General features: G+C 41.1%; 1 protein-coding gene across 1 annotated transcript in view; it reads right to left on the reverse strand.

Annotated features, from left to right (window-relative positions):
- Positions 1-1,538: 1,538 nt before the first annotated feature.
- The window catches only part of LOC117009801 (gamma-aminobutyric acid type B receptor subunit 1-like), a 48,606-nt gene continuing 29,093 nt past the window's right edge, over positions 1,539-21,051 (reverse strand). Inside the window, exons 12-23 of the mRNA XM_033084144.2 lie at positions 20,117-20,359; positions 19,540-19,603; positions 18,122-18,199; positions 15,825-15,975; positions 14,099-14,231; positions 12,077-12,193; positions 11,086-11,193; positions 9,806-9,899; positions 8,769-8,896; positions 7,065-7,193; positions 5,272-5,415; positions 1,539-1,921 (exon numbers count right to left, since the gene is read on the reverse strand). Of these exons, the coding sequence (XP_032940035.1) occupies positions 1,643-1,921; positions 5,272-5,415; positions 7,065-7,193; positions 8,769-8,896; positions 9,806-9,899; positions 11,086-11,193; positions 12,077-12,193; positions 14,099-14,231; positions 15,825-15,975; positions 18,122-18,199; positions 19,540-19,603; positions 20,117-20,359 (1,668 nt within the window). The 3' untranslated portion in view covers positions 1,539-1,642. The remainder of the gene's footprint in view (positions 1,922-5,271; positions 5,416-7,064; positions 7,194-8,768; positions 8,897-9,805; positions 9,900-11,085; positions 11,194-12,076; positions 12,194-14,098; positions 14,232-15,824; positions 15,976-18,121; positions 18,200-19,539; positions 19,604-20,116; positions 20,360-21,051) is intronic.

The raw sequence follows: 21,051 nt of genomic DNA on the forward strand, positions 1-21,051 counted from the left end.
GAATTCTGGGAATTTTTACTACAGGAACTCCACGATTTTTGTGACAATTCTGACAAAATTTTTGGGATTTTTCCATGCGAATTCCGTGATTTTTCCACGCGAACGCCGCGATTTTTCCACAAGAACTCTGGGAATTTTTACTACAGGAACTCCAGGATTTTGGTGACATTTCTGACAAAATATTTGGAATTTTTTCCATGATATTTCTGGGAATTTTGACTGCAGGAACTCCAGGATTTTTGTGACATTTCTGACAAAATTTTTGGGATATTTCCGCGCAAACTCTGGGAATTTTTCCACGCGAACTCCGCGATTTTTCCACAATCATTCTGGGAATTTTTACTACAGGAACTCCAGGATTTTGGTGACATTTCTGACAAATTTTTTGGGATTTTTTTTCCACAAGAATTCTGGGAATTTTGACTACAGGAACTCCAAGATTTTTGTGACATTTCTGACAAAATTTTTGGGATATTTCCGCGCAAACTCTGGGAATTTTTCCACGCGAACTCCGCGATTTTTGCACAATAATTCTGGGAATTTTTACTACAGGAACTCCAGGATTTTGGTGACATTTCTGACAAAATTTTTGGGATTTTTTCCACAAGAATTCTGGGAATTTTTACTACAGGAACTCCAAGATTTTTGTGACAATTCTGACAAAATTTTGGGGATTTTTCCATGCGAATTCCACGATTTTTCCACGCGAGCGCCGCGATTTTTCTGCAATAATTCTGGGAATTTTTACTACAGGAACTCCAGGATTTTGTGACATTTGTGACAAAATTTTTGGGGATTTTTTCCACAAGAATTCTGGGAATTTTTACTACAGGAACTCCAGGATTTTTGTGACATTTCCGACAAAATATTTGGGATTTTTCCACGCGAACTCTGGGAATTTTTCCATTCGAACACCGCGATTTTTCCACAATAATTCTGGGAATTTTTACTACAGGAACTCCAGGATTTTTGTGACATTTCTAACAAATTTTTTGGGATTTTTTCCACAAGAATTCTGGGAATTTTTACTACAGGAACTCCAGGATTTTTGTGACATTTCTGACGCAAATTTTGGAATATTTTCCGTGCAAACTCCGCGATTTTTCCACGCGAACTCCGCGATTTTTCCACAAGAACTCTGGGAATTTTTACTACAGGAACTCCAGGATTTTGTGACATTTCTGACAGGATTTTGGGGATTTTTCCATGAGAATTCTGGGAATTTTTACTACAGGATCTCCAGGATTTTTGTGACATTTCTGACAAAATTTTTGGGATATTTCTGCGCGAACTCTGGGAATTTTTCCATTCGAACTCCGCGATTTTTCCACAATAATTCTGGGAATTTTTACTACAGGAACTGCAGGATTTTTGTGACATTTCTGACAGGATTTTGGGGATTTTTTTCCACAATAATTCTGGGAAATTTTACTACAGGAACCCCAGGATTTTTGTGACATTTTTGACGCAAATTTTGCAATTTTTTCACGCAAACTCTGGGAATTTTTCCATTCGAACTCCGCGATTTTTCCACAATCATTCTGGGAATTTTTACTACAGGAACTCCAGGATTTGGTGACATTTCTGACAGGATTTTTAGGATTTTTTTCCACAATTTTTTTTGTTTTTTTCCAGGCAAAAGTCACTTGTAGAGCAGGTGGACGCGGCTCCCGTCGCAATTGCCGCGTCCCAACTTCTCGGCCTGCTCGGACACCAGGCAGCGCACGAGGCTGGGCTGGGGGAAGGGTTGGGAAATCTGGGAATGCTGCTGGGAAATCTGGGAATGCTGCTGGGAAATCTGGGAATGCTGCTGGGAGCTCAGGTGGTTCTCGGAATCGCGGGATTGGCGGCGCCGCGAGCGGAGCTGGAGCTGCTGCCGCGCCTGGAGCTGCTGGCGGAGCTCGGAGACGCGCTCTTCCTTCTGGGAGTGGAAAAAAGGGAAAAATGGGGTTAGAGGGGGCGGAATGGGGGGAAAATTGGGGGAAATGTGGGGAAAAATATGGGAAATTATGGGGAAAAATGTGGGAAATTATGGGGAAAATGTGGGAAAAATGGGAGGGAAAATGAGGAAAAATGGGAGAGAAAACTTGGGGAAAATGGGAGGAAAAGTGGGAAAAATATGGGAAATTATGGGGAAAGTGGGAGAGAAAATGGGGGAAAATGTGGGGGAAAAAGTGGGAAAAATGGGAGAGAAAAATGGGAAAAATGTGGGGAAAATGGGGAAAAAATGGGAGAGAAAAGTGAGAAAAATGGGAGAGAAAAATGGGAAAAATGGGAGAGAAAATGAGGAAAATGTGGGAAATTATGGGGAAAAATGGGAGAGAAAAGTGGAAAAATGGGGTGGGGAAAGTGGGGAAAAGATGGGGAAAATGTGGGGGAAAATGTGGGAAAATTTTGGAGAATTATGGGGGAAATAGGAGAGAAAAAGTGGGAAAAATGGGAGAGAAAAGTGGGAAAAATGGGAGAGAAAATGGGGAAAATGTGGGAAATTATGGGGAAAAATGTGGGAAATTATGGGGAAAAATGTGGGAAAAATGGGAGGGAAAATGGGAGAGAAAACTTGGGGAAAATGGGAGAGAAAATGGGGAAAATGTGGGAAATTATAGGAAAAATGGGAGAGAAAAGTGGGAAAATCTTGGGGGAAAATGGAATTAATGTGGGGGGAATGAGAGAGAAAGGTGGGAAAATTGGGAGAGAGAAATGGGAGAGAAAAGTGGGAAAATTTTGGGGAATTATGGGGGAAATGGGAGAGGAAAAGTGGGGAAAATGGGAGAGAAAAGTGGGAAAAATGTGGGAAAAATGGGAGAGAAAGATGGGAAAAATATGAAAGAAAATTGGGAAAAATGTGGGAAATTATGGGGAAAATGGGGAAAAAATGGGGAAAAAATGGGGAAAATGTGGGGGGAAATGTGGGAAAATTTTGGAGAATTATGGGGGAAATAGGAGAGAAAAAGTGGGAAAAATGGGAGAGAAAAGTGGAAAAAAGTGGGAAAAAACAGGAGAGAAAAGTGGGAAAAGAGGGAGAGAAAATGGGAAAATGTAGGAAAAATGGGAGAGAAAAGGGGGAAGAAAGGGGGAAAAATGGGGGGGGAAATGGGAGAGAAAAGTGGGGAAAATGTGGGGAAAATGGGGAAAATATGGGAGGGAAAAGTGGGATAAACGTGGGAAATTATGGGGAAAATGAGAGAGGAAAAAAGAAAAAATGGGAGAGAAAAGTGGGGAAAATGGGAGAGAAAATGGGAGAGAAAACTTGGGGAAAAATGGGATTAAAGTGGAGGAAATGTGGGGGGAAATGGGAGAGAAAGGTGGGGAAAAATGTGGGAAATTATGGGGAAAAATGTGGGAAATCATGGGGAAAATGTGGGAAAAATGGGAGGGAAAAGTGGGGAAAATGTAGGAAAAATGGGAGAGAAAACTTGGGGAAAAATGGGATTAAAGTGGAGGAAAAGTGGGAAAAATGGGAGAGAAAATGGGGGAAATGGGGGGAAAATTGGGGGAAATGTGGGGGGAAATGTGGGAAAATTTTGGAGAATTATGGGGGAAATAGGAGAGAAAAAGTGGGAAAAATGGGAGAGAAAAGTGGGAGAGAAAAGCAGAAAAAAGTGGGAAAAAACAGGAGAGAAAAGTGGGAAAAGAGGGAGAGAAAATGGGAAAATGTAGGAAAAATGGGAGAGAAAAGTGGGGAAAATGTGGGGAAAATGGGGAAAAAATGGGAGGGAAAAGTGGGATAAACGTGGGAAATTATGGGGAAAATGGGAGAGGAAAAAAGAAAAAATGGGAGAGAAAAGTGGGAAAATGGGAGAGATAAGTGGAGAAAATGTGGGGAAAATGTGGGAAATTATGGTGGAAATGGGAGAGAAAAAGGGGGGAAAATGGGAGAGAAAAGTGGGGGAAAATGTGGGAAATTGGAGAGAAAAAGGAAAAAACAGGAGAGAAAACGGGAAAAATGGGAGAGAAAAGTGGGAAAATTTTAGGGAATTATGGGGGAAATAGGAGAGGAAAAGTTTGAAAAATGGAAGGGAAAAGCAGGAAAAAGTGGGAAAAAATGGGAGAGAAAATGGGGGAAAAATGGGAGAAAAAGTGGAGAAATCTTGAGGGAAAATGGGATTAAAGTGGAGAAAATGTGGGAGGAAATGGGAGAGAAAAGTGGGGAAAAATGTGGGAAATTATGGGGAAAAATGTGGGAAAAATGGGAGGGAAAAGTGGGGAAAATGTAGGAAAAATGGGAGAGAAAACTTGGGGAAAAATGGGATTAAAGTGGAGGAAAAGTGGAGAAAATGGGAGGGAAAATGGGAGAGAAAGGTGGGGAAAAATGTGGGGGAAAAGTGGGAGAATTTTTGGGAATTATGGGGGAAATAGGAGAGGAAATGGGGAAAAATAGGAGGAAAAAATGGGAGAGAAAAGGGGGGAAAATGTGGGAAATGATGGGGAAAATGGGGGAAAAAATGGGAGAAAAGTGGGAAAAATGGGAGAGAAAAGTGGGAAAATTTTAGGGAATTATGGGGGAAATAAGAGAGGAAAAGAGGGAAAAAATGGGAGAGAAAAGTGGAAAAAAGTGGGAAAAAACAGGAGAGAAAAGTGGGAAAAGAGGGAGAAAAAATGGAAAAATGGAGGAAAAATGGGAGAGATAATTGTGGAAAAATAGTGGGAAAAATGGGAGAGAAAAATGGGAAAAATGGGAGAGAAAAGAGGGGAAATAAAAACAGGAAAAGGGAAAAACACCAGGATAAAGGTGGGGAAACACTAGGACTAAAAAATGTGAAAAAATACAGGAAAAAGGGGAAAACAAAGAAAAAACAACAGGGAAAGGGGGAAAATGATGGAAAAATTTCAGGAAAAAGGGGAGAAAAAACAGGAAAAAAAATGGGAAAAATTATAGGAATGGGGGGAAAAATTCTGGGAAAAACACCCAGAAAATGGGGGAGAAAAAACAGAAAAAGTATTTGAAAACCAAAGGAAAGGAGAAAAAAAATGGGAAAAAAATGGGAAAAAAATGGGAAAAAAATGGGAAAAAAATGGGAAAAGATGAAAAATGATGGAAAAACATCAGAAAAAGGGGGAAAAAAACAGAAAAAAAATTGGAAAAACCAGAAGAAAAGGGAAAAAAATGGAATAAAAAATAGAAAAGGGGGAAAAACGATGGAAAAACATCAGGAAAAAAACAGAAAAAAAATTTGAAAACCACAGGAAAGGAGGAAAAACAACGGGAAAAAAATGGGAAAAAGGGTTTGGATCCCAGAATTTTTGGAATTCCCGGAATTCCGCCCCCACCTCGGCGATGATTTTCTCCAGCTCCCGATTTTCCTTCTCCAGCAGCCGCGATTTCTCCTCCTCGTTGTTGTTGGTGGAGGATCCCGTTTTCATCGTGTCCTGCTGCTCCGACTGCCACTCGCCGCGCGTGATCAGGCGCCGCATCTGAGAGGAATTCCCAAAATTCCCAACAATTCCCAGCAATTCCCACTTTTCCCAGAATTTTCATGATTTTTTTCTGATTTTTCCCTGATTTTTTATGATTTTTTGCTGATTTTTTACGATATTTTTACCAATTTAAAATCAATTTTTTACAATTTTTAACCAATTTTTTTCATAATTTTTTCATTATTTTCACGAATTTTTAATGATTTTTCCCTGATTTTTTAATCAATTTTCCTTCCAGTTCTTTCCTGTTTTTTCCCCCCAAGGATTCCCATTGATTCCCAAGAATTCCAAACAATTCCCAACAATTTCCAACAATTTCCAAGGATTCCCAAGGATTCCCAACAATTCCCATCAATTCCAAAGAGTTCCCAACAATTCCCACTTTTCCCAGAATTTTTATGATTTTTTCCCTGATTTTTCCCTGATTTTTCCTGATTTTTTCTGATTTTTTCCTGATTTTTCCCAGATTTTTTCCTGAATTTTTCTGATTTTTCCTGATTTTTCCCCTGATTTTTCCTGATTTTTTTCCTGATTTTTCCTGATTTTTTTTTCTGATTTTTTCTGACTTTTTTTCTGATTTTTTTCTGATTTTTCCTGGTTTTTTTCCTGATTTTTCCCTGATTTTTCCTCGATTTTCCCTGATTTTTCCTGATTTTTTCCTGATTTTTCCCTGATTTTTTATGATTATTTAAACAAGTTTTTCTTTTTTTCCCCATTTTCCCCCCACAGATTCCCATCAATTCCCATAAATTCCCAACAATTCCCAACAATTCCAAAGAGTTCCCAACAATTCCCACTTTTTCCAGAATTTTTATAATTTTTTCCCTGTTTTTTTGCTGATTTTTTTCTGATTTTTCCTGATTTTTCCTGATTTTTTATAGTTTTTTTCTCACTTTTTTCTGATTTTTTTCTGATTTTTCCTGGGTTTTTTTCCCTGATTTTTTCTGATTTTTTTCCTGTTTTTTCCTGATTTTTATCTGATTTTTCCTGATTTTTCCCTGATTTTTTACAATTTTTTCCTGATTTGTTATCGATTTTAAATCAATTTTTTGCCATTTTTTTTGCACAATTTTTTCATCATTTCCCACATTTTTAATGGGATTTTTCCTGATTTTTTTTTCTCATTTTTTCCCTAATTTTTTCCCCATTTTCCCCAGATGATTCCTGATTTTTTTCTGACTATATAAGATTTTTTTCACAATTTTTTATAATTTTTTCCCCGATTTTTCCTTAAAAAATTGAGAGAAATCCCAAAAAATACTGAAAAAAAAACCTAATAAAAATTTATTTAAATGGACAAAAAAATCTAAAAATCTGGAAAAAAAAATTAAAAATTCTTAAAAAAAAAAAATCTGAAAAAAATTTTCTAAAAATCTGAAAAAAAGTTTAAAAAAAATCTGAAAAAAATTGAAAAAAACTCGAAAAAAAACTGAAAAAAAATCTGAAAAAAATTGAAAAAAATCTGAAAAAAAATCTGAAAAAAATCGAAAAAAACCTGAAAAAAAATCTGAAAAAAATCGAAAAAAATCTGAAAAAATTCTGTAAAAAATCCTAAAAAAATCCCAAATTAATCACAACAAAACCCTTCTAAAAAATTCCCAATTTTTGTTTTTTTTTCACCTTTTTTCCCATTTTTTTTTGCTCACCTTGGGCACGAAGAGAACCACCAGGGTGATGTAGGAGGAGAAGACGACGGCGAGGGCGGCGAAGGCGAAGGCGGCGTCCTGCTGTGAGCTGAGGATCAGCGTCACCGGGGCTGTGATCAGGCACAACACCTGGAAATTTAAAGAGATTTTTTGGGAATTTATTGGGAATTTTTTTGGAATATTTTGGGATTTTTTGGGATTTTTTTGGAATTTTTTTGAGAATTTTTTGGGATTTTTTGGGGATTTTTTGGGATTTTTTTGAGAATTTTTTGGGATTTTTTGGGGATTTTTTGGGGATTTTTTGGGGATTTTTTGGGCAATATTTGTGGATTTTTGGGGATTTTTTTGGGATTTTTTTGGGAATTTTTGGGGTTTTTTTGGAATTTTTTAGGGATTTTTTGAGAATTTTTTGAGAATTTTTTGAGAATTTTTTGGGAATTTTAAAGGGATTTTTTTTGGTTTTTTTTTATTTTTTGGGAATTTTTGGGGATTTTTTTGAGAATTTTTTTGGGATTTTTTTTGGAATTTTTGGGATTTTTTTGAGAATTTTTGGGGAATTTTAAAGGGATTTTTAAGGGATTTTTTTGGGAATTTTTTGATTTTTTGGGAAATTGTAAGGGATTTTTTGGGCTTTTTTGAGAATTTTTTGGGTATTTTTTGGGTATTTTTTGGGAATCTTTCGGGATTTTTTTGGAATTTTTTTGGGATTTTTAGAGGGATTTTTGGGGATTTTTAAAAATTTTTTGATAATTTTTTGGCAATTTTTGGGAATTTTTTGGGATTTTTTTGAGAATTTTTTAGGGATTTTTTGGGAATTATTTGGAAATTTTTTTTGAATTTTAAAATGAATTTTTAGGGGATCTTTTTGGATTTTTTGGAAAATTTTAAGGGATTTTTTTTTATTTTTTGAGAATTTTTTGAGAATTTTTTGGGTATTTTTTTGGTATTTTTTTGGAATTTTTTGGGAATTTTTTTGGAATTTTTAGGATTTTTAAAGTTATTTTTTGGGAAATTTTAAGTTATTTTTTGGGAAATTTTTTAGTTATTTTGGGGAATATTTTAGGGATTTTTCAGAAATTTTGGGGGAATTTTTTGGGATTTTTTTAAAATTTTAAATATATTTTTTGGAATTTTTTTGGAAATTTTTTGAGACTTTTAAAGAGATTTTTTGAGATTTTGGGGGAATTTTTGGGCATTTTTTTGAGAATATTTTTTGAGAATTTTTTAGGGTTTTTTTTTGGATTTTTGGGAATTTTTGGGAATTTTTTTGAGAATATTTTTTGAATTTTAAATAAATTTTTTAGGATTTTTTTTGGGCATTTTTGAGAATTTTTACAGGATTTTTAAAAATTTTAAGTAGATTTTTTGGGATATTTTGGGAATTTTTTTTTGGTTTTTAAAATTTTTTACAGGATTTTTTGGGAATTTTAAATAGATTTTTTTGAGATTTTTTGGGAATTTTTGGGAATTTTTACAGGATTTTTAAAAATTTTAAATAGATTTTTTGGGAATTCTTTAGGAATTTTGGGGGAATTTTTTTTTATTTTAAATAGATTTTTTTGGGATTTTTTTTTAGAATTTTTTGGAAATTTTTTTGAAATTTTTGGATATTTTTAAAGAGATTTTTTGAGAATTTTTTTTAACATTCCCAGGCATTTTTTTTTTATTTTTCCCCCCAAAATTCCAGAACTTTCCAGAACTCACAGCCACGTTGTAGATGGCCATGCCCACGGCCCGGTGATCGTTGATTTTCTCCGTGGAGACGCTTTTGGTCTCGTAGGCCAAAAAAATCCCCAGCAGCAGCAGCAGCCCCTTGAATCCATAAAAAATCCCTGGAAAAATAAGGAAAAAAATGGAAAAAATGGGAAAAAAAAAATTGATCCAAAAAATCAAAAAAATTGGGATGAGGGAGGAGAAAAAAGGAGCAAAAAATCCCTATGGGAACAGCCCAAAATTCTAAATTTCCACCTGAAATTCCTCCAAATTCCACCTGAAATTCCAAAATTCCACCTGAAATTCCCAAATCCTGATGGAATTGTCCCAAAATTCTCAAATTCCACCTGAAATTCCCCAAAATTTCACCTGAAATCCCCCAAAATCTGCCCTAAACCCCCCAAATTTACCCCAAATCCCCCAAATTTTCCCAAATTTTCCCAAATTTTGATCTGGATCCCCCCAAATTCTCCCCAAATTCCCCCAAATTTCCCCAAATCCACCAAAATCCACCCCAAAATCCCCCCAAAATTCCCCTAAAATCCCCCAAAACCTCCCAAATTTCCTCAAATTTCCCCAAATCCCCCAAAATCCACCAAAAAATGCCCCCAAATTCCACCTGAAATCCCCCAAATTTTCCCAAATTTCCCAAAAAATCTCCCAAATTTTCCTAAATTTTCCCAAATTTTGATCTGGATTCCCCCCAAATTCCCCCAAATGTGCCCAAATTTGCCCAAAATCCCCCAAAATTTTCCCCAAAATCCCCCAAATTCCACCTGAAATCCCCCAAATTTTCCCAAATTTCCCCCAAAATCCACCAAATTTTCCCAAATTTTGTTCTGAATTCCCTCAAATTCCCCCCAAATTTCCCCAAATTTGCCCAAAATCCCCCAAAATTTTCCCCAAAATCCCCCAAATTCCACCTGAAATCCCCCAAAATCCCCCTAAAATCCCCCAAATGTTCCCAAATTCCCCCAAATTTTCCCAAATTCCCCCAAAATTCCCCAAATTCCCCCCAAATTCCCCACCCAGCCAGGTGTTCATCTTGGTGGAGCTGCAGTGCTCGAGCTGGGGCAGGATGGAAACGTCCATGTCCGACTTGGGTTCCTCCTTGGTGAACTCCTGGAGGGAAAATTCGGGAATTCCTGTCCCAAAATGGGCCTTGAACACCCCAAAATGGACCTTGAACACCTCAAGAGCCCCCCAGGAACCCCAAAATCCCTTGAGGAACCCCAAAATTCCTTGAGGAAGCCCAAAATCCCTTAGGGAACCCCCAAACTCCTTAAGAATCCTCCAGGAATCCCAAAATTCTTTGAGGACCACCCAGGAACCCCAAAACTCTTTTGAGGAACCCCCAAACCTCTCAAGAACCTCCCAGGAACCCCAAAATCTCTTTGAGGAAACCCCAAGGAACCCCAAAATCCTTTGAGGAACCCCAAAATTCTTTTGAGGAACCCCAAAACTCTTTTGAGGAAACCCCCAGGAACCCCAAAATCCCTTTGAGGAACCCCCAAACGCCTCAAGAACCTCCCAGGAACCCCAAAACTCTTTTGAGGAATCCCAAAATCCTTTGAGGAACCCCCCAGGAACCCCAAAATCTCTTTTGAGTAACCCCCCAGGAACCCCAAAATCTCTGAGGAACCCCCCAGGAACTCCAAAACTCTTTTGAGGAATTCCCCAGGAACCCCAAAATCCTTGGAGGAGCCCCCCAGGAACCCAAAACCCCTCAAGAATCCCCCAGGAACCCCAAAATCCTTTGAGGAACCCCAAAATTCTTTGAGGAACCTCCCAGGAATCCCAAAATCCCTCAAGGAACCCCCAGGAATCCCAAAACTCTTTTGAGAAACCCCCCAGGAACCCCAAAATCCCTCGAGGAACCCCTAGGAACACCAAAATTCATTTGAGGAACCCCCAAATCCATTAAGGAACCCCAAAATCCTTTGAGGAACCCTAAAACTGTTTTGAGGAACCCCCAAACACCTCAAAGAAGCCCCCAGGAACCCCAAAACTCTTTTGAGAAACCCCCCAAATCCTCAAGAACTCCTCAGGAACCCCAAAATCTCTTTGAGGAACCCCAAAACTCTTTTGAAGAAACTCCAAACCTCTCAAGAACCTCCCAGGAACCCCAAAATCCCTTTGAGGAACCCCCCAGGGAACCCCAAAATCTCTTTGAGGAAACCCCCAGAACCCCCCAAATCCTTTGAGGAACCCCAAAATCTCTTTGAAGAACCCCAAAACTCATTCAAGGAACCCCAAAATCCCTTAAGGAACCCCAAAATCCCTGGAGGAACCCCCAGAAGCCCCGAACCTCGATGGTGCGGTGCAGGGGATCGACGATCTGCCACACGCTGAGCGTCACCACGTCGAAGCCGACCAAGCCCCCCACGGTGGCGTAGAGCTTCCAGGGTTCCAGGCTCTGGAAAAGCAAAATTCCCGGTGAGAAACGGGGAAAATTCCCAGGGAAAAATGGGGAAAATTCCTGGGGAAAAATGGGGAAAATTCCTGGTGAAAAATTCCAGGTGAAAAATGGGGAAAATAAAAATTTTTCACGGATTTTCTGTGAATTTTCCTGGAATTTTCTGTGAATTTTCCATTATTTCCCCAGGAATTTTTCCATGATTTCCCCAAGAATTTTCCATTATTTTCCCCAGGAATTTTTCCATGATTTCCCCAGGAATTTTCCCCAGATTTTTCTGTGATTTCCACTGGAATTTTTCTGGGATTTTCTCTGGAATTTTTCTGTGATTTTTCCAGGAATTTTCCAGGGAATTTCCCACAGATTTCCCCAGGAATTTTTCTGGATTTTCCCCAGGAATTTTTATATTATTTTCCCAGGAATTTTTCCACGATTTTCCCAGGAATTTCCCCCAGATTTTCCCAGGAATTTTTCTGGGATTTTTCTGGATTTTCCCCAGGAATTTTTCCATTATTTCCCCAAGAATTTTCCATTATTTTCCCCAACAATTTTGCATTATTTTCCCAGGACTTTTTCTGGAATTTCCCTGGAATTTTCCCAGGAATTTTCTGTAGATTTTCCCAGGAATTTTTCCAGGATTTTCCCCCAGATTTTTCTGTGATTTTCCCCGGAATTTTTCTGGGATTTTCTCTGGAATTTTTCCGTGATTTTTCCAGGAATTTTATGGGATTTCCCCAGGAATTTTATACTATTTTCCCAGGAATTTTTCCATTATTTCCCCAAGAATTTTCCATGATTTCCTCAGGAATTTTCCATTAATTTTCCATGAATTTTCCCACAAATTTTCCAGGATTTTCCCAGGAATTTTCCCAGAATCCCTCACCTTCCTCTTGTCCTTCTTGTCGTCTTTCTTGGTGAACACGGTGTGCACCCACCAGATCTTGGTGAACATGCTGCCGTAGGCCAGGCTGAACCCCAGCCCCAGCAGCCACAGCCGCGCCTGCGACAGCCGGAAAAGGAACAGTCGGAAACGGGAACGGCCGGAAACCGGAACGGCCGGAAATGGGAAGGGTTGGAAAAGGAACAGTCAGAAACGGGAACGATCGGAAACAGGAATGGTCAGAAAAGGAATGGTTGGAAATGGGAACAGTCGGAAATGGGAACGGTTGGAAATGAGAACGGCCGGAAAAGGAACAATCGGAAATGGGAACAGTCAGAAAAGGAATGGTCAGAAATGGGAATGGTCGGAAACGGGAACGGCCAGAAAAGGAACAGTCAGAAAAAAAACAACCAAAAAAGGAATGGTTGGAAAAGGAATAGTCAGAAAAGGAACAGTCGGAAACAGGAATGGTCGGAAAAGGAACAGTCGGAAATGGGAACGGTCAGAAAAGGAACAGTTGGAAACGGGAACGGCCGGAAAAGGAATGGTTGGAAATAGGAACAGCCAGAAATGGGAACAGTCGGGAAAGGAACAGTTGGAAATAGAACAGTTGGAAAAGGAACAGTCAGAAACGGGAACCGTTGGAAAAGAAACAGCCAGAAATGGGAACGGTCAGAAAAGGAACGGTTGGAAACGGGAATGGTTGGAAATGGGAACGGTCAGAAAAGGAACAGTTGGAAATAGAACAGTTGGAAAAGGAACAGTCGGAAATGGGAACGGTCGGAAAAGGAACAGTCGGAAATGGGAATGGCCGGAAAAGGAACAGTGGGAAATGGGAACGGCCGGAAAAGGAACAGTCAGAAATGGGAACAGTCGGGAAAGGAACAGTTGGAAAAGGAACAGTTGGAAATGGGAACAGCCAGAAATGGGAACGGTCGGAAAAGGAACAGTCAGAAAAGGAACAATCAGAAAAGGAAGAGTCAGAAAAGGAGCAGCCAGAAATGGGAATGGTCGGAAAAGAAACAGTCGGAAATGGGAACAGTCGGAAATGGGAACAGCCAGAAACAGGAATGACCACAAAAGGAACAGCCAGGAACGGTTGGAAATGGAACAGCCAGAAAAGGAACAACCAGAAAAGGAATGGTTGGAAAAGGAACAGTCAGAAACGGGAACAGTCAGAAATGGGAACGGTTGGAAAAGGAACAGTGGGAAAAGGAATGGTTGGAAAAGGAACAGTCAGAAAAGGAGCAGTCGGAAACGGGAACAGATGGAAAATGGGAACAGTCAGAAATAGGAACAGTAGGGAAAGGAACAATCAGAAACGGGAACGGTCAGAAAAGGAACAGTCAGAAACAGGAATGGTTGGAAATGGGAACAGTTGGAAAAGGAAGTCGGAATTCCAGCCGGGAATGGGGAAGGACCATGGCAGCTGCTCCTGCTCTGACTGTTCCCATTTCCAGATTTTCCCTCATCCCTGGTTCTGTCTTCGATTGTTCCCGACTGTTCCTGCTCTGCCTGTTCCCATTCCCGGATTTTCCCTCATCCCTGGTGTAGCTCTGGCTGTTCCTCCCAGGATTGTTCCTGTTCCTTGTTTTCCCCTTTCTCCGCCTGTTCCTCTGCCTGTTCTCACTTGTTCCCATCCCATTTTTCCCCAGTTTTCCTCAATTTTTCCCAGTTTTCCCCCTTCTCCTCCTGTTCCTCTGCCTGTTCCCATCCCATTTTCCCTCTCCACCATTCCAATCCCAATTTTCCCTCCCTCCACCTGTTCCTCTGCCTGTTCCCACTTGTTCCCATCCCAATTTTTCCCAGCTTTCCCCAATTTTTCCCAATTTTCCCTCCCTCCACCTGTTCTTCTGCCTGTTCCCATCCCAATTTTTCCCCTTTCTGCCTGTTCCCATCCCAATTTTCCCCTTCTCCGCCTGTTCTTCCGCCTGTTCCCACCATTCCCATCCCATTTTTTTCCCAGTTTTCCCCATTTTTTCCCAGTTTTCCCCAATTTTTCCCACTTTTCCGTCTGTTTCCCACCTGGCAGACGAAGGGGAACAGCCCTGGCCCGATGTGGTAACCGTCGAGCCCCAGCGGGAAGACGGCGGCGAGCGCCAGGGTACAACCGACGGCCGTCATGTTGTTCAGGTAGGGCTGGGAGTTCTGGATGTACCTGGAGGGGGAAAAATGGGGAAAAAATGGGGAAAAAATGGGGAAAATAATGGGAAAATAATGGGGAAAATAACAGGAAAGATGGGGAAAATAACAGGAAAAATGGGGGGAAAATGGGGAAAATAATGGGAAAACAATGGGAAAAATGGGAAAATAATGGGGAAATAATGGGGGAAAATTGGGAAAAAATGGGGAAAATAATGGGAAAATAATGGAGAAAAGAATTGAGAAAATAATGGGGAAAATGGGAAAAATAATGGGGAAAAATTGGGAAAAATAATGGGGAAAAATTGGGAAAAATAATGGGAAAAAATAATGGGAAAAAATGGGAAAAATGGGAAAAATAATGGGAAAACAATGAGAAAAATAATGGGAAAAATAACAGGGAAAAACAGGAAAAATGGGGGAAATAATGGGGGAATAATGGGGGAATAATGGAGAAATAATGGGGGAAAAAAACAGGAAAAATGGGGAAATAAAGGGAAAAATTATGGGAAAAATGGGGAAAAAATTGGAAAAAATGGGGGAAATAATGGGAAAAAATTGGGAAAAAATTGGGGAAAAAATGGGGGAAATAATGGGGAAAATAACAGGAAAAATGGGGGGGAAAATGGGGAAAATAATGGGGGAATAATGGGGAAATAATGGGGGAAAAAAACAGGAAAAATGGGGAAATAAAGGGAAAAATTATGGGAAAAATGGGGAAAAAATTGGAAAAAATGGGGGAAATAATGGGAAAAAATTGGGAAAAAATTGGGGAAAAAATGGGGGAAATAATGGGGAAAATAACAGGAAAAATGGGGGGGAAAATGGGGAAAATAATGGGGGAATAATGGGGAAATAATGGGGGAAAAAAACAGGAAAAATGGGGAAATAAAGGGAAAAATAATGGGAAAAATGGGGAAAAAATTGGAAAATAGGGAAAAATAATGGGAAAAAAATTGGGAAAAAATTGGGAAATAATGGGAAAATAATGGGGGGAAAATGGGGAAAAAAACCAGGAAAAATGGGGAAATAAAGGGAAAAATAATGGGGAAAATAATGGGAAAAATAATGGGAAAAATAATGGGAAAATAATGGGAAAATAATGGGGGAAATGGGAAAAAAAACAGGAAAAAATGGGAAAAAAAACAGGAAAAAATGGGAAAAAAAAACAGGAAAAAATGGGGAAAAAAACCCAGGGAAAATGGGAAAATAATGGGAAAAATAATGGAGAAATAATGGGGAATATAACAGGGAAAAACAGGAAAAATAACAATTTTTTTTCCTTAACCCCCTGAAATTCCCAAATTTTTTTCCCCTTAAACCCCCAAAATTCCCAATTTTTTTTCCCCTTAAAACCCCAAAAATTCCCATTTTTTTCCCCTTCAACCCCAAAAATTCTCTTTTTTTTTTCCACTTAAACCCCCCAAATTCCCATTTTTTTCCTTTTCAACCCCCAAAATTCTCTTTTTTTCCCCCTTAAATTCCCAATTTTTTTCCCTTTAAACCACAAAAATTCTCTTTTTTTCCCTTCAACCCCCAAAATTCCCAATTTTTTCACCCCAAACCCCCAGAATTTTGGGAATTTTGGGAATTCTGGCCATTCCCCCACCTGACGTGCCCGTTGTAGATGTTGAAGGCCAAACAAACGACGGCCAAGACGATCCCCAACGACGCCAACACCGACACGGAAATGAACAATTTTTGCGACAGGAACCGGAACGTCGTGATCACCTTGGTGTAATCGGCTGGAGGGGATCCCCCTGGGCAGGAAAACGGGGGAAAAAATCCCCAAAATTCGGGAATTTGGGAACATCCAGGAGGATTTCAGGGAATTTTCCCTTTTTTTTCCACATTTTTTTCTCCATTTTTTCCCCATTTTCCCCCATTTTTTCCCATTTTTCCCTCATTTCTTTTCCATTTTTCCCCATTTTTCTCATTTTTCCCATTTTTTCCCATTTTTCTCCCCAAAATTTGGGAATTTTGGAACATCCAGGAGGATTTCAGGAATTTTTCCCTTTTTTTCACATTATTTTCTCCATTTTTTCTACATTTTTCCACTCATTTTTCCCCTATTTTTTTCCCATTTTTTTTTCATTTTTTCCTCATTTCTTCCCCATTTTTTCCCCTTTTTTCTCTATTTTTTCCCCATTTTTTTCCTCATTTTCCTCCCATTTTCCCCATTTGTTCCCGACTTTCCCCATTTTTTCCTCATTTTTCCCCATTTTTCCCCATTTTTTCTCCATTTTCCCCCATTTTTTCCCATTTTTCCTCATTTCTTCCCCATTTTTTCCCCATTTTTTCTCAGTTTTTTCTCCATTTTCCCCCCATTCCCCCCCATTTTTTCTGCATTTTTCCCCATTTTTTCTCCATTTCTACCCATTTTCCCCACTTTTTCCCCATTTTTCCCCATTTTCCCCATTCCCCCCCATTTTTTCCCATTTTTTCTCCATTTTTAAATCAATTTTCCCCCCATTTCCCCCCATTTTTTCCTCATTTTTTCCCCATTTTTTCTCCATTTTTCCCCCATTTTTTCCCCATTTCTTCCCATTCTCCCCCCATTTTTTCCTCATTTTCCCCCCATTTTTCCTGTATTTTCTCCATTTTTTTTTCCTTTTTCTCCCATTTCTTCCCATTTTTGTCCATTTTCCCCCCATTTTTTTCCTCAATTTTTTAATCCATTTTCCCCCATTTTTCCCCATTTCCCCCATTTTTTCCCATTTTTTCTCCATTTTTCTTTGTTTTTTCCCATTTTTTCCCATTTTTTCCTCATTTCTTTCCCATTCCCCCCATTTTCCCTCCATTTTTCCAGATTTTCCCCATTTTTTTCCCATTTCCCCCCGTTTCCCCCCATTTTTCCCCATTTTTCCCCCATTTTTTCCTGTTTTTCCCTGACTTTTCCCAATTTCCCCATTTTCCCCCATTCCCCCCATTTTTTCTGCATTTTCCCCCATTTTTTCTCCATTTCCACCCATTTTTCCACATTTTGCCCATTTTTCCCCATTCCCCCCCATTTTTTCCCATTTTTTCTCCATTTTTTAATCCATTTCCCCCCATTTTTCCCCATTTCCCCCCTTTTTTCCCCATTTTTTTCTTTGTTTTTTCCCATTTTTTCCCATTTTTTCCTCATTTCTTCCCCATTCCCCCCATTTTCCCTCCATTTTTCCAGATTTTCCCCATTTTTTTCCCATTTCCCCCCTTTTTTTCCCTCACTTTTCCCCATTTTTCCCCATTTTTCCCCGTTTTCCCCCCATTTTTTCTCAATTTTTTCCCCATTTTTCCTCATTTCCCCCCATTTTTTCTCAATTTTTTCTCCATTTTTCCCCATTTTTCCCCCATTTTTCCCCCCATTTTCCCCCCATTTTTCCCCATTTTCCCCCATTTTCCCTCCATTTTTCCAGATTTTCCCCATTTTTTCCCATTTCCCCCCCGTTTCCCCCTGTTTTTTCCCCCATTTTTCCATATTTTTCCCCATTTTGCCCCCATTTTTCTGCCCATTTTTTCCCACTTTTTCCCATTTTTTCCCCATTTCCCGCCCATTTTTTCCTCATTTTTCCCCCAATTTTTCCCCATTTTTTCTCCATTTTTTCTTCATTTTCCCCCATTTTTTCCTCATTTCTTCCCATTTTTCTCAATTTTTTCCCCATTTTTACCCCATTTTTTTCGCCATTTTTCCCATATTTTCCTCATTTTTCCCATTGTTTTCCTCATTTTTTCCTCATTTTTCCCCCATTTTTCTTCCATTTTTTCCCCATTTTCCCCATTTTTTCCTATTTTCCCCCTTTTTTTCCCCATTTTTCCTCCATTTTTCCCCCCATTTTTCCCATTTCCCCCATTTTTCCCATTTCCCCCATTTTCCCCATTTTCCCCACATTTTTCCCGATTTCCCCGTTTCCCCCCGTTCCTCACCGATCCATTTGTCGTTGTTGTACCAGGACAGGTTGTCCTTGGTGCTGTCGTAGTACCCAATCTTCTTGTACACCCCGCCTGAGGGCACAGGGGACACCAGGTGACAACAGGTGACAATGGGACAGGTGACAATGGACGGGTTACACCAGGGGACACCAGGTGACAACAGGTGACACAGGACAGGTGACACCAGGTGACAATGGCATAGGTGACACAGGACAGGGGACAATGGACAGGTGACAATGGACAGGTGACACCAGGTGACACAGGTGACAATGGGACAGGTGACAATGGACGGGTTACACCAGGGGACACCAGGTGACACAGGATAGGTGACACCAGGTGACACCAGGTGACACCAGGTGACAATGGGATAGTTGACAATGGGACAGGTGACAATGGCACAGGTGACAATGGGACAGGTGACAATGGACAGGTGACAATGCCACAGGTGACAAGGGACAGGTGACAATGGGACAGGTGACACAGGACAGGTGACACCAGGTGACAATGACCAGGTGACAATGGCACAGGTGACACCAGGTGACAATGGATAAGTGACAATGGGATAGGTGACACCAGCTGACAATGGGACAGGTGACATAGGACAGGTGACACCAGGTGACACCAGGTAGCAAGGGACAGGTGACACAGGACAGGTGACACCGGACTGGTGACAATGGACAGGTGACACCAGGTGACACCAGGTGACAAGGGACTGGTGACAATGTCATAGGTGAAAATAGACAGGTGACAATGGGACAGGTGACACCATGTGACACAGGTGACAATGGCACAGGTGACAATGGACAGGTGACAATGGGGCAGGTGATACAGAACAGGTGACAATGGACAGGCGGCACCAGGTGACAATGGGACAGGTGACACCATGTGACAATGCACAGATGACACAGAACAGGTGACAATGGCACAGGTAACACTTTGGGGACACCAGGACAGGTGACACAGGACAGGTGGCACCAGGACAGGTGGCAAGGGAGAGGTGACACCAGGACCAGTGACACAGGTCAGGTGACAAGGGACAGGTCACACCAGACAGGTGACACTGGACAGGTGACACCAGGACAGGTGACACCAGGTGATAACAGGACATGTGACAATGGCACAGGTGACACCTGAGGGTGCCACCGGTGGCACTTGGGGACATCCACAGGGGGTGGAGCCAGAGGGGGTTGGTGGCAACTGAAGGTCCCTCAGTGTCACCCAATTGTCCTTCAATGTCACCTGAAGGTCCCACAGTGTCACCCAATGTCCTGCAATGTCACCCAGTGTCTCTCAATGTCCCTCAGTGCCACCCAATTTTATCACATGATGTCACCCTGTTGTCCCTCAATGTCCCCCAGCGTTGTCACCCGATGTCACCCGATGTCACCCACTGTCACCCGCTGTCCCCTCACCTTGGAGCTGCTCGATCAGGGTCCAGGCCATGCGGGAACCGCTGGCGTCGAACACGACGTGGCCCTGGTGGGGACACGGGGATGGCGTTGGGGACACCCAAAAAGGAACTTTGGTGACACCCCTGATGTCACCTCCACCCGAGATCAAGATTTGGTGACATCCTCGGTGTCACCTCCACCCAAAAAATGAATTTTGGGGCCACATTTTGATGTCACCTCCACCCAAAATGAAGATTTGCCCAAAAAATAATTTTGGTGACATCCTTGATGTCCCCTCCACCCAAAAATGAATTTTGGGACCACCCTCGATGTCACCTCCACCCAAAAACGAATTTTGGTGACACCCTCAGTGTCACCTCCACCCCAAAATTAATTTTGGTGACATCCTCGATGTCACTTCCACCGAAAACGAAGATTTGCTCAAAAATTAATTTTGGTGTCACCCTCGATGTCACCTCCACTCAAAAACAAATTTTGGTGCCACCCTCGATGTCACCTCCACCCAAAAACGAATTTTGGTGCCACCCTCAATGTCCTCTCCACCCAGAGCTGAATTTCGGTGACACCGGGGACGCACCGAGACGCCCTCGAAGGCCGAGGAGTTGAGGGCGCGGTAAATCTCGTCGGTGATGTTCTTGTTGTTGTAGTTGAAGTCTTCCAACCTCAAGCCCTTCTTGACCAACTCTTGGGACGTCTTGTTGAGCGCCAGGGCCAGGGCCCAGATGGCGTCGTAGGCCAGCGGCGCCTCCTGGAAGCCGCCGGTCTCCTCCGGGTTCTTGCCCAGCCTCTTCTGGAGCTTCTCGATGAACTCTTGGGACGTCTGGGGGACAACGGCCAACGGTGACACAACGGTTGGGTTGGAGATCACCCAACGTTGACACAATGGTTGGGTTGGTCAACACCCAATGGTTGGGTTGGTCAACACTCAAAGGTTGGGTTGGAGATCACCCAATGTTGACTCAATGGTTGGGTTGGTCAACACCCAATGGTCAGGTTGGTCAATACCCAAGGTTGACCCAGTGTTGACCCAATAGTCAATGTTGGAGATCACCCAACATTGACTCAATGGTTGGGTTGGTCAACGCTCAAGGTTTGGGTTGGAGACCACCCAAGATTTACCCAACCTTGACCCAACATTTTGGTTGGTCAACACCCAATGGTTGGGTTGGTCAACACATAAAGGTGGGGTTGGAGACCACCAAACATTGATCCCACAGTTGGGTTGGAGATCAGCTAAGGTTGACCCAACCTTGACCCAACATTTGGGTTGGTCAACACCCAAGGTTTGGATTGGTCAACACTCAAGGTTGACCCAGTGTTGACCAATACCCAATGGTGAGGTTGGTCAGCACTCAAGGTTTGAGTTGGAGACCACCCAACATTGACCCAATGGTTGGGTTGGAGACCACCTAACATTGACCCAACATTGACCCAACATTTGGGTTGGTCAACACCCAATGTTGACCCAGTGTTGACCCAACGGTTGAGTTGGTCAACACTTAAAGATTGGGT

Source organism: Catharus ustulatus, chromosome 36, assembly GCF_009819885.2.
Source record: "Catharus ustulatus isolate bCatUst1 chromosome 36, bCatUst1.pri.v2, whole genome shotgun sequence".
Lineage (NCBI taxonomy): Eukaryota > Metazoa > Chordata > Aves > Passeriformes > Turdidae > Catharus > Catharus ustulatus.